The sequence below is a fragment of the Amblyraja radiata genome, chromosome 33 (assembly GCF_010909765.2).
Source record: "Amblyraja radiata isolate CabotCenter1 chromosome 33, sAmbRad1.1.pri, whole genome shotgun sequence".
In the NCBI taxonomy this organism is placed as follows: domain Eukaryota; kingdom Metazoa; phylum Chordata; class Chondrichthyes; order Rajiformes; family Rajidae; genus Amblyraja; species Amblyraja radiata.
This window is the reverse complement of record NC_045988.1, coordinates 23,188,000-23,200,965: the sequence shown is the minus strand read 5'-3', so window position 1 is coordinate 23,200,965 and position 12,966 is coordinate 23,188,000. Positions and strand designations below refer to the sequence as shown.

At 48.4% G+C, this 12,966-nt stretch overlaps 1 protein-coding gene across 3 annotated transcripts in view; it reads left to right on the top strand.

The window, feature by feature from the left end:
• ets1 (ETS proto-oncogene 1, transcription factor) overlaps window positions 1-12,966 on the top strand; it is a 100,116-nt gene that overhangs the window by 19,017 nt on the left and 68,133 nt on the right. Inside the window, exon 1 of one of the 3 annotated variants that reach the window (XM_033050016.1) lies at window positions 5,850-6,420. The exons of the other annotated variants lie outside the window; for them this stretch is intronic. Within the exon in view, the coding sequence (XP_032905907.1) occupies window positions 6,363-6,420 (58 nt within the window). The 5' untranslated portion in view covers window positions 5,850-6,362. Of the gene's footprint in view, window positions 1-5,849; window positions 6,421-12,966 lie in introns of those variants that run through there. 3 annotated transcript variants of the gene reach the window in all.

Sequence of the window (12,966 nt, the reverse complement as noted above, 5' to 3'; positions counted from 1 at the left end):
ATCAGGAGCTGAATAAAGCACCTTGAGAACTTTTTGAAACTGTCGGTTGACTTCTGCTAACTTTGTGGTTTGAGCTAACGGTCTTGTTGCTCGGCCGACCCCCGCACACTCCAACTTGGCAGCAGTCATTCTTCTCTCATTGCTGGGGCTTGTACACGGAGACTACAGGGGAGTACACTCACCATTTTCCATCCCGTGGTTGTATAATGGCACATGGAGTGACACAAAGGCACTTTGGAACTCTTTAAGTACTTTTGAAATGTTAATACTGTTGTGATGTAGAAAATGCAGCAACCAATTTTTGAACAGTTAGCTTTAGACTTTAGACTGTAGAGATACAGCGTGAAAACAGGCCCTTCGCCCCATCGAGTCCACGCCGACCAGCGATCACCCCATACACTAGCACTATCCTCCTATATACTAGAGACAATTTACAATTTACAATTTTAGACTTAAAGGGCCTGTCCCACGAGCATGCGACTCCATGCGGGAAGCGCGACCTAATGTGGTCGCTTGAGCCATACGGCCTCGCGAGGCCGGTCCCACTTCGATCGGCGGAGCCGTATGGAGTTGTGCGGAGCTGGTCCCGACATCGCGCGGGGCTCCAAAAAACTGACCATGTTCAAAAATTCCACGCGGCAACGGCCTGCCGGCCCGCAGCCATCTCGAAGCCGTACGCACCGCCTCGACGGGTATACGCAGCATCTTGACGCCGTATGTCACGCGCAAACTTCCCGCGGACTTCGCTCGAACTTCACGTCACTCCCTCGACCTCTGCACGGCCCCCTCTTCCGGTTTGGTCGCGCTCGCCGCATGCAGGCGCATGTTCGTGGGACAGACCCTGTACGGGGATCACTCGACCTCCGCACGGCCCCCGCTTCCGGTTTGGTCGCGCTTGCCGCATGCAGGCCGCATGCTCGTGGGACAGGCCCTTTACTTTTAGACTTTGGAGATACAGCATGAAAACAGGCCCTTCAGCCCACTAAGTCCACGTCGACCAGTGATCACACAGTACACTAGCACTAACCTACACACTCGGGACAATTTGCAATTTTTTACAGAAACCAATTAGCCTACAAACCTGTATGTCTTTGGAGTGTGGCAGGATACTGGAGCAACCGGAAGAAACCAATGCCATCACAGGAAGACGTACAAACTCCATAGTCACCCATAGTCAGGATTGAACCCGTGTCTCTGATGCTGTAAAGCAGCAACATTACCCCTACACCACTGTGCCGCCACAATTAGCTCCCATTAACAGTTCATAGAACATAGAACCATCCAGCAAAGGAACAGGCCATTTGTTGATCAATATCCATACTGAACATGGAACGAATGAAATACAAGGCACAGAGAAATTCTTTCCTTGCGTACCCAAGGTATGCAAATAATGTGCACCTACGGCGCTGACTAAGTTACAAAGTACACTGGCTGTCTCCTACTTTGTTTCCACCCCCCCACCGCAGTTCCCCCACGCCGGGTCCCCATTGTCCATTGTTCTTCCCCCTCCCTCACGGCGGTCCCCCCGGGCTTTCATCAACCGCCGACCAAGGTTTTACCGCTGCGGGGGGCGGGGGGGACAAGATAAACTAATCTCCTCTGCCTGGACGTGATCCATATCCCTCTATTCACTGCATATCCATGTGCCTATCTAAACGCCTCGTGTTAATGGTAGGAGCAGAATCTAAACGCCTCGTGAATGTCGCTATTGTATCGACCTCCACCAGAACCCCTGGCAGGGAATTCCAGGCACTCACCACGCTCACCTGGAATAAATAGTGGGATCATCATACTGTGATAAATAGTAACATTCACTGTTTGGTAACTGGAGGTGGGTGGAGGGAGGAAGCGGGGGGGAGGGGGGATGCCAAACTCCTTCAATATTTGCAACAGTATAAATTAGGAAGATAATGTTATGCTGGGGGGGGGGGGGGGGGGGGTAGATTGAATTACCTGAGACATTAGAATGATTGATGCCAATGAGTCAAGCTGTCACTAATAGCGTTTGTCACAATAAATTTATTAATGCCTCGTTTATATTATTATCATATTTCCCGATACATAATCATAGTGTCACAGAGTTGTACAGCTTAGAAACGGACTCTTTGGCTTTACGTCCACTCCAAGCAAGACTAAACTCCATCGAAACTAGTTCCATTTCCCCGCTTTTGGCCCATATCCCTCGAAACCTTTCCCATCCTTGAACCTAATACTGGGTCAATTTGATTTACTGCCGTTGAACTCAGTTTTGTTTAGTTTAGTTTAGAGACAGTGCAGAAACAGGCCCTTCGGCCCACCGAGTCCGACCAGCAATTCCCGTACACTAACACTATCCTACACACACTAGGGACAATTTACACATGCCCCAAGCCAATTAACCGACATATCTGTACGTCTTTGGAGTGTGGGAGGAAACCGAAGATCTCGGAGAAAACCCACGCGGTCCTTGGAAGAACGTACAAACTCCGCACCCGTAGTCGGGATGGAACCCGGGTCTCCAGCGCTGCAAGTGCTGTAAGGCAGCAACTCTACCGCTGGCCCAGTTGCATCACCAAACGTGGAAGAGAGGTTCATTAATGGTAGGAGCAGAATTAGGCCATTCGGCCCATCAAGTCTACTCAACCATTCAACCATGGCTGATCTAAATTTCCCTCAACCCCATTCTCCTGCCTTTTCCCCATAATAACTGATACCCGGGAAGCACAGTGGTACAGTGGGAGAATTGCTGCCTTACAGCGCCCGAGACCCGGGTTTGATTCCGACTATGGGTGCTGTCTGTACGGAGTTTGTATGTTCTCCCTGTGACCTGCGTGGGTTTTCTCCAGGATCTCGGGTTTCCTCCCACACTCCAAAGACTTGGTTAATTGGCGTGATAAAAATTGTAAATTGTACCTAGAGTGTGTAGGACAGTGTTAGTGCAGGGGGATCTAAAAACTAACCAAGATTCTGTCATCTCCACCTTAAAAATATCCATCGACGGCCACCACAGCCTCTGTGGCAATGAATTCCATAAATTCACCACCCTGGTTCTAACTGAAGAATTTCCTCCTCATCTCCTTTCGAAAGGTCTGTCCTTTTATTCTATGGCTATGGCCTCTGGTCCTGGACTCTCCCAATAGTGGAAACAACCTTTCCACATCCATTCTATCCAGGCCTTACACTGATCGGTGTTCTATGTCTTGATGTTGTGACTGAGTCAGGTAATGTCTCCCAAATCTTCAACAAGTATTGCCTATTTACACCCATAGATTCACCCGGCCATCTGAGAAACCAATTTCATTTTCTCATTAAACCCTGCTACTACCTTTGCGGTGAGATACTTGATTAGTTTCGCATCCTTTATGTGTAACAAAGATATTGAGTAATTTATTTTTTACCCAAGGCATTGGATTAGTGGGACCTTCCCGCAGTTACTGTAAAGTTGGGTAAACAAGAAATTGGTGGGGCTTTTGTAGAGGAGATGTGGAAATTTGTCACCTGTCTCAGCTTCCATCTAGGTAACTTCCACACACCTTACATTCAGTCCCCGAAGAAGGGTCTCGACACAAAACATCACCTATTCTTTTTCTCCAGAGATGCTGCCTGACCCGCTGAGTTACTCCAGCTTTTTGTGTCTATCGTACCCCTATCAGTCCCTATGGATACTACCTAACAGGTTGATCAATTACGTTAAAGAGTACACAAACTCAACAACAGCAGTAAGTGTAACACTCAAACCTTACAAATATTAAGGCACAATGGTAAAATCTTGATTAAAAAAAGTGATTGTGAAGGAGTATTTTGAAAGGTCTAGTAAAGGAATCCTGGAGCTAGCAGCAGTGGTGACACAGCAGTAGAGTTGCTGCCTCAACAGCCTGTCCCACTTAGGCTATTTTTAGGCGACCCTCCGCCCCCCCGACATAAAATTTGAAATAAAATCATTATTTTAACAACAAACAAAACCGAAGTCAGCACCACCTACGTTAATCTGGCGACAACTATGGCAGTGCCTATGTCAGGAGAAGTCAAGCTATGCTCATTGGCGTCAAACCCACTGTCGCCGACTGTCTCAACATGTTTCAACATGTTGAAAATCCAACGGCGACCAGAAAGACGCTACGACTCTTTGGACGACTGAGGAGACTACTCACAACCATATATGCGACACCCCCGGCGACAGCCTAGTCGCCTGTAGTAGCCTAAAAAATAGCCTAAGTAGGACTTGCCCTTTATAACGTCAGAGACCCAGGTTTATTGTCTTCTGTAAGTTGGTCTTGGGGTGTAGGATGCAAAAATGTGATAACATGGAACAATGGTGTGGCTAATCAATGGTCGGCATTGTCTCGGTGGGCCGAAGGGCCTATTTCCACCCTGTATCACCAAACATAAACTTAAGCCTGTTCAGATTCATTTAATAACTATGAGCAACGTAAATCAAGAGGGCTGATTTAATGGGACACAAATTTCAAAGACTGTTCTATGATTTGTTGTGGAGATTGGGACTGATGAGTTCATTGTTCTGTTCTTCAAATTTATAACTTAAGAAACTGAAGATGCTGGCTTGCTGAACAAACACAAAAGTTCTGGTGTAACTCAACGGGTCGCGGAACATAGAACAGTACAGAAGATAGACACAAAATGCTGGAGTAAGTAACTCAGCGGGACAGGCAGCATCTCTGGAGCGAAGGAATGGGTGACGTTTCGGGGTGAGCCCGAAACGTCACCCATTCCTTCTCTCCGGAGATGCTGCCCGTCCCGCTGAGTTACTCCAGCATTTTGTATCTGTCTTCGATTTAAACCAGCATCTGTGGTTCTTTCCTACACATAGAACAGTACAGAACAAAAAGAGGCCGTTCGGCCCACAATGCTTGTGCTGTACGCAATGCCAAGTTAAATTGATCTCACCTGCCTATACATGATCCATATCCTTCAATTCTTTGCATTTCCATTGTGATGCAATGTAAAATCCTGCTTATGTAATGCTTATGCTAATGTGAAATCCTGGGTGCCTGGAACCAACTACCAGGGGTAGTGGTGCTGGCAGATGCAAAAGGTGTATTTAAGGGACTTTTTGATAGACACGTGATACACAGAGAATGGAGAGATATGGATCACGTGCAGTCAGAGATCAGTCTGAATCAAAGATCTTATAGTTGGTCTGAATAAGGGTCTCGCCCAGAAACGTCACCTATTGCTTTTCTCCAGAGATGATTTCTCCTGACCCGCCGAGTTACTCCAGCTGTTTGTGACTATCTTCGGTGCAAACCCGCATCTTGCAGTTCCTTCCTACAGAGATCAGTGTATCTTGGCATTGTTTGCGCACGGACATGGCGGGCTGAAGGGCCTGTTCCTGTGCTGTACCTTTCTATGTGTAGGAAGGAACTGCAGCTGCTTCTTTACACCGAAGATAGACACAAAATGCTGGAGTAACCCAACATTTCTGGATTTCAGACTGAAGGATCTCGTCCCGAAACGTCACCCATTCCTTTTATCCGGAGATGCTGCCTGTCCCGCTGAGTTACTCCAGCATTTTGTGTCTGCACTGTTCTATGTTCCATGTCAACGAGTATCTTTAATCCCATGGCAATGCCCCCCCTCGGTTTAGAAAGCAGAGCACACAACACAATGCTGAAGCTGAGGTGGGAGTGGTGCTGAAGGGGATGTCTGGCGCTTATACAATATTGATAGTGGATGGCGAGTTTTGCAATTCGTGTTATTCTTTCTCTGAGAAGCAGCTGGCCCGCTGAAAGCGCGGGGCTGCGGAGAAATCCCAGACTGCAAATCACTCACATTTTTTCCCTTTCCCAATATATTTCAGTGTAAACACATGAGCCGCAAGGTCCGGGAGGTTATGGGAAGAGAGGAAACGGCGATTGTAATCTGTTAAAACGCACACACTTCCCCCAGAAGAGACAGCGAGCTGAAAAAAAAGCAATATATGTACGTCGGGGCGTCACATCCGCCTGTTTGAAGCCAGAAGGGGGGAGTGGGGGGAGAGATTTAATTACTAGGCTAGTGCAGAGGGAGTCCTCGCTGGGAAGTTGACAAGTAACAAAACAAAAGTGGCTGTTTGAGGAGATTGAGCCCGGGGTTGTGTGAGTGTGTGGAGAAGACCTGGGAGAGCTCAATGCGAGCCCAACCCAGCCGGCACACTGGAGCAGTGAACTACACGTCCCAAGTCAGTCCGCAGCTCCGCCTGTATCACTCAGACCTCTGTAGAATACAGTAGAGGAGAGAGTGAGTGAGAGAGAGCGGCGCGCCAGCCCAGCCCATCCCAGCCCAACCCTGCCGCCGCCAGCACCTCCAGAAACTTTTCCAGCGGTCTGTGCCAACTTGTGGTGCCTAAGTACCCGGCTCCCGGCGTGTGAGGAGAGGAGAGGACGATGAAGGCAGCTGTCGACCAGCCGACTCTCACCATCATTAAGACGGAGAAGGCTGACGGTGAGTGTTGGCGGCGGAGCCCGCTCTCTCGCTGCTTCGGGTGGGTGTGTGAATTAGTGAGTGAGTGTGCGAGTGAATGTGTGAATTAGTGAGTGAGTGTGTGAGAATGTTTGAGTGAGTTTGTGAGGGTGTGTGGGTGAGTGTGACTGAGTGTGTGGGTGAATGAGTGAGTGCGAGTGTGTGGGTGAGTGTGTGAATGAGTGAGTGCGAGTGTGTGTGGGTGAGTGTGTGTGTGTGTGAGTGAGTGAGTGAGTGAGTGAGTGACGGACTGCGAGCTGTCATCCGCAGCCGGCACACTGCAAACCCCGGCCTCCTTTGCCTGCTGCCGGCCCCGGCTGCTGCTCGCAGCTCCGGGTTAGGGGTTCGATGCCCCGGTGGGGTGCAGCTTATCATTTCAGCCTGAAATTGTACACTCCGCGCTTCTTGTAAATACAGAAGATTGAACCGGTTCTGCGGTAATTTTGTTGGGCTAGATTTGATGCGAATCTGTGCGTCTCTATCTGGTTTCATGGGTGTGTGTGCGTGTGTATGTGTGTGCCCCAGCTTTTATATGTGTGATTTGCCCATTTCTCCATCTCTGTGTGTCCCTGTGCGAGTTTCTGTGGGTGTGTGAGTGAATCCCTGTAAAGAGTACCTGGCGTGAGTGTGTCCTTGGATGTATATATGTGTGTGGGTGTTCCCGTTTGATTATATTTGCGTGTCCCTGTAACAGGGTGTATGTGTGTATCCCTGTGTATGTGCGTCTGTGTGAGTATCTGTGTGTGTCTTTATCTGTGTGTGAGTGTGTTTACCCCTGTGTGTATGTGTGTGTGTGTGTGTGTGTGTGTGTGAGTGTGTGCTAGTGTCTCAGCGGGTGCCGCGCTGGGGATCTGTCAGACCCCACGGCCGGCCGCTGGACCCGGAGTCTCATTCTGGAGGTGTCAGGCGAGTCTTCTCCCCCGAGGCTGAACGCAGAGCGAGGGCATAATGCCCTGATCTGAAGATAGACATAAAAATGCTGGAGTAACGCAGTGGGACAGGCAGCATCTCTGGAGAGAAGGAATGGGTGACGTTTCGGGTCGAGACCCTTCTTCAGACTTTACACATGCCCTGATCTGAACTCGAACCTTTCCTTTCGACCATTTTCAACTGGGATGGTCACCCCTCTCAACGTTTTGACCAGTTGGCTCAGCTCCAAGCTCTGCAGTGGATGTTTATTGCATTTATAGCTCTTAAAATCACGGATCCAGTGGCAGCAGCTCTGGGCAATGTTAGACTTACAGCCTGCGTTTCAACCACTTTGCCGTTACACATTAACCTCTTGCAGCCCCTCTCTGATTTATTCTGCAGTGTGGGGGTTGGTTTAGGTTCTAGCGATCACAATAGGAGGATGGGGGAGGGGTATCACCGATCTTTGGTGAAGGCGTATACTGTATTGGCATTTGTTTGAATAAGTCGTGAGGGACCAATTTCAGAGGTTAAATCTTCAGACCGCAGCAGTCTTTGTGGGGGGAATGGACGGAAGAATCCAGTATACACTCGCTCAGGCCCCGGGTTGTACCTGCGGGGTTGATCTCATTAGTCAGTGCGCGCATGTTAAGACACAAAACAAAAACACGTAGAAACATGGAACTGCAGATAGACACAAAATAGGAATCCGGGGGATAACCTTTTCACATGAGAGGAATCACGAGAGGAATAGATCGGGTAGATGCCCAAAGTAGGTGAATCAAGGACCGGGTGACATAGGTTTAAGGTGGAAGTAGATAAAAATGCTGGAGAAACCCAGCGGGTGAGGCCGCATCTAATGGAGCGAAGGAAGGTTTACGGTGAAATGATTTAATAGGAATCTGAGGGGTGACATTTTCATACAAAAGGTGGTGGGTGTATGGAACGAGCTGCCAGAGGAGGTAGTTGTGGCAGGGACTATTCCAACGTTTAAGAAACAGTTAGACAGGTGCACGGATAGGACAGGTTTGGAGGGATATGGGCCAGACCGGGCAGGTGGGACTAGCGTCGCTGCGGCATGTTGGCCGGTATTGGGCCAAAATGCTTGTTGACTCTGTATCACGCTATGAAAAAATGCTGGAGTAACTCAGCGCGTCAGGCAGCATCTCTGGAGAAAAGGAATAGGTGAGGTTTTGGGTCCAGACCATTCTTGAGACTGCAGATGTTGGTTTACAAATAAAAACACATTGCTGGAGTAACTCAGCGGTTCAGGCAGCATCTCTGGAGAAAAGGAATAGGTGATATTTCCAGTCTGAAGACATTGAGGGGAATATGTTGGGGGAGTCCAGAACCAGGGATCACAGTTTAAAATAAGGGGTAGGCCATTTAGGACTGAGATGAGGAAAATCTGTTTCACCCAGAGAGTTGTGAATCTGTGGAATTCGCTGCCACAGAAGGCAGTGAAGGCCTATTCACTGGATGTTTTCAAGAGAGAGTTATATATAGCTCTAATGGCTCACGGAATCAAGGGATAGGGGGGGAAATCAGGAACTGATTTTAGATGATCAGCCGTGATCATATTGAATGGCGGTGCTGGCTCGAAGGGCCGAAATGCCTACATCTGCATCTATTTTTCTGTGTCTATGAAGAAGGGTTTCGACCCGAATCGTCGCCTATCCAGGTTCTCCAGATGTGTGCAGGAAGGAACTGCAGATGCTGGTTTAACCCGAAGATAGACACAAAAAGCTGGAGTACCTCAGCGGGACAGGCAGCATCTCTGGATAGAAGGAATGGGCGACGTTTCGGGCCGAGGCACCGCTTCAGACTTCCAGAGATGTTGCCTGACCCGCGGAGTTACTCCAGCACTTTGTGTCTTTTCTCGGGCTGAGAGCTTCTTTCTATGCGAGCTGTGGACCTGATACGGTGCATTCAAACGTTTAGCAACATAAGCCGAAGGTGCGAACTGCGGCCTTGCTTCTGAAAGGGCTGTGGTTTCAGTCTCGGGAGTTCTGCAGCATTGTACATCATATCTAGGTGGCTGTAACTTCGGTTGTTACGTGAAATTCTGTTAAAAACAAAAAAAACACACAATTTCCAGGAACTCCCTCCCCTTCTCCGGCACCGAGTGGGAGTTAACGCGTTTAGCTATATATTGTTAATTGAAAAAACAAATATAGCGTCTCCGATTTTTTTTTTCTGACCTATGCTGTTGAAAGAGCAACTTAGCTGATTTAGAGCTTTTAAAAATAACTCCTAATTCAGCCACCAAAACCATAAGTGAGTTGGATGATCAGCCGTGTTCATATTGAATGGTGGTGCATGCAGGCTGGAAGGGCCGAATGGCCTACTCCTGCACCTATTTTCTATGTTTCTATAAAATAGTTTTAAAGGAAATAAAGACGCCAAGTGCTGGAGTCGCTCAGCGAGTCCGAAGGACTTAGGAAAAGAATGCTGGTTTAAATCGAAGGTGCACACACAATGCTGGAGTAACTCAGCGGGACAGGCAGCATCTCTGCATAGAAGGAATGGGTGACGTTTCGGGACGAGACCCTTCTTCAGTCCCGGCCGAAGACGTCACCTATCCATGTTCTCCAGAGATGCTGCCTGACCCGATGAGCTACTCCGGCATTTTATGCATTTAAGAAGATGCTGGAAAATCGAAGGTAGACAAAAGTGCTGGAGAAACTCAGCGGGTGCAGCAGCATCTATGGAGCGAAGGTAATAGGCAACGTTTCGTCCCGATCACCTATTCCTTGCCTGTCCATATCCGTTATCGATGCCGACCCCCCCCCCCTTCTCTCCAGAGATGCTGCCTGTCCCGTTGAGATACTCCAGCATTTTGTGTTTAGCATTGGTGTCCTCTTTGAGTTTAGGTACAGTGAAAAGTTGCGTGCTAACCAGTCAGCGGATAGACTCCACATGATTACAACCGAGCCATTAGTGCTCAGATACATAACAAAGGAAAAAATGCGAATAACGTTTAGTGCAAGATAAAGTCTAATCAAAGATAGTCCAAGAGTCTCCAATGAGGTAGATAGTAGCTCAGGACGGCTCTCTATTTGTTGGTAGGATGGTTCAGTTGCCTGATAACAGCTGGGAAGAAACGCTGTAGGAAGGAACTGCAGATGCTAGTTTGAACTATAGGCAAAAAAACCTGAAGTAACTCAGTGGGTCAGAGACAGCATCTCCGGAGAAAAAGAAAAAGTGAAGTTTTGGATCCAGACCATTCTTCAGACTGCCTGAAGAAAACGTCACCTATTTTTCTCCACAGATGCTGTCTGACCTGCTGAGTTACTCCAGCCTTTTGTGTCTATATTTGGGAAGAAACTGCCTCTGTTTCCTCTCTTGTTAATTCTGGGACTGGGGCACTACACCAGATGAATGGGCAGGTCACCAGTGTGGGCAGTGGCGTTTTTTTTTGAGAAATCCATGAAGCCTGAATTAACACCAGGGTAGAAGGGACTGAATCAGATCAGGGTTAGAAATCCTGCTACCTCTTGCCTCTTCCAGTGAAGGTGCATGGAAGTCAGGTACGGCAGTTTAACATGATAAAGGGAATAACGTTCTATCATATCGTTAACATACAAAGAACAGATCAAAATGTCAGAAAAGACACAAAGTGCTGGAGTCTCATCAGGTCAGGCAGCATCTTTGGAGAACATGAAGTGGTGACGTTTTGAGTTGGGACTCTACCTCAGTCTAATTGCCCGAGGTGGGAAAAGGCTGGAAGAGAGGTGGGGCCAGGCCAAGCTAAGCAAGTGTTCAAGAAGGAACTGCAGATGCTGGAAGATCGAAGGTACACAAAAATGCTGGAGAAACTCAGCGGGTGCAGCATCATCTATGGAGCGAAGGAAATAGGTGACGTTACGGGCCGAAACCCTTCTTCAGACTAACCAAGCTAAGCAAGCGATAGGTGGATACAGCTGGGGGGGGGGGGGTGGGGGGGGGGGGGGGGGGGGGGGGTTTAATAGATAAAAGGCAGGACAAAAGCCAGAGTTGATGAGGTAAAAGGTGTGTGAGATGAGAATAGAGGAGGTGAAGCCAGAGTAAGGAATATATGGGGAGGGGTGAAATGGGGAATGGCCAGTTAGGGAATAGGGAAGTCTGAAGAAGGGTCTCGGCCCGAAACGTGACCCATTCCTTCTCCCCATGGATGCTGCCTGCCCTGCTGTTTTTGTCTATCTTCGGGGAATAGGTCAGTTACCTCAAATTTGAGAATTCAATGTTCATACCATTGGGTTGTAAGCTTCCCAAGCGAAATATGTGGTGCCTTTCCTCCAGTTTGTGTTTGGCCTCACCCTTGCAATGTGGAAGATATGGACAGGCAATGATTCAGGTCAGGATCCTTCAGAATGCAGGAAGAGCCAAACTCATCCAGGTGATTTGAGTTGGAGGGAACTGCAGATGTTGGTTTACACCGAAGATAGACACAAAGTGCTGGAGTAACTCGGCGGGACAGGCAGCATCACTGGATAGAAGGAATGAGTCTTAAGAATAAGTCTGAAGGAGGGCCTCGACCTGAAACATCACCCATTCCTTGCCTGTCCATATCCGTTATCGATGCCGACCCACTGAGTTAACCCAGCACTTTGTGTTTTGATGAAGATTGGAGTTCACGGAACTAACTTTGTAATGTAGACTTGCACTCGGCCCACCAAGGCCTGCTGGATCTCACGGTTGCTAACCATTTTAACTCCTCTTCCCATTTCCAGCCTGACCTTTCTGGTGTCATTCAAGTGATTTGATCAGTTGTACCCCACTGCTCTGAGTGACGCTGATGGTCCCCAATAGAAGTTCCAGCTTGCATTGCATGGGCACAGAGGAATCAGGGACCACATTACTGAAGGCTCCTCAACCCCGCATTCACTGTCATACTGCTGCCAGCCACTCCATGCACCCACAGCTCACACTGTGTATTGTGAGCACTATGTCACAATGTACAGATGTATACTGCCCACACTGGCCCTTCGTCACATGCCCAGACACTGCTGCAGTAAACCTGCCTCCACTTTCAGCCCCACTAACTCTTTAGACATTAGACATTTACTTTAGAGTTTAGAGATACAGCGTGGAAACAGGCCCTTCGGCCCACAAGTCTGCCAGCACTAGCATGCTAGCCCTATCCTGCACACTAAGGATAATTTACAATTTACTACCCTGTATGTCTTTGGAGTGTGGGAGCACCTGGAGAAAACCCACGTGGTCACAGCCAGGATCGAACCCGGGTCTCTGGTGCTGTGAGGCAGCAACTCTACTGCTGCAACAGCCTACGCAGGCTGTACTTTCACAGGGTTGTCCTAGTTCACACCTGTGACCGTTGGAACCTCATCAACAAGCCTGTACTGTGCCTGCACTATGTTCACCTTTACTCTCAGCCTCATGGTCTTGCGACCAGCCCATGGCTGGTGAGAAGTGTCTTCTCTCATGGTCTGCTGTTCACACAGAATCATAGCCAGATAGCACAGAAACAGGATCTGGCCCCAATCCGCCCATACCAAGCAAAATGTATTTCTAAACTTGTCCTATTGGCCTGCATTTGTCTTAATTGCCAAATCATTTGGCCTGTGGTGGCCAAATCAATAGATATTTTAAGGCGGAGAGTGACAGATTCAGGATTAG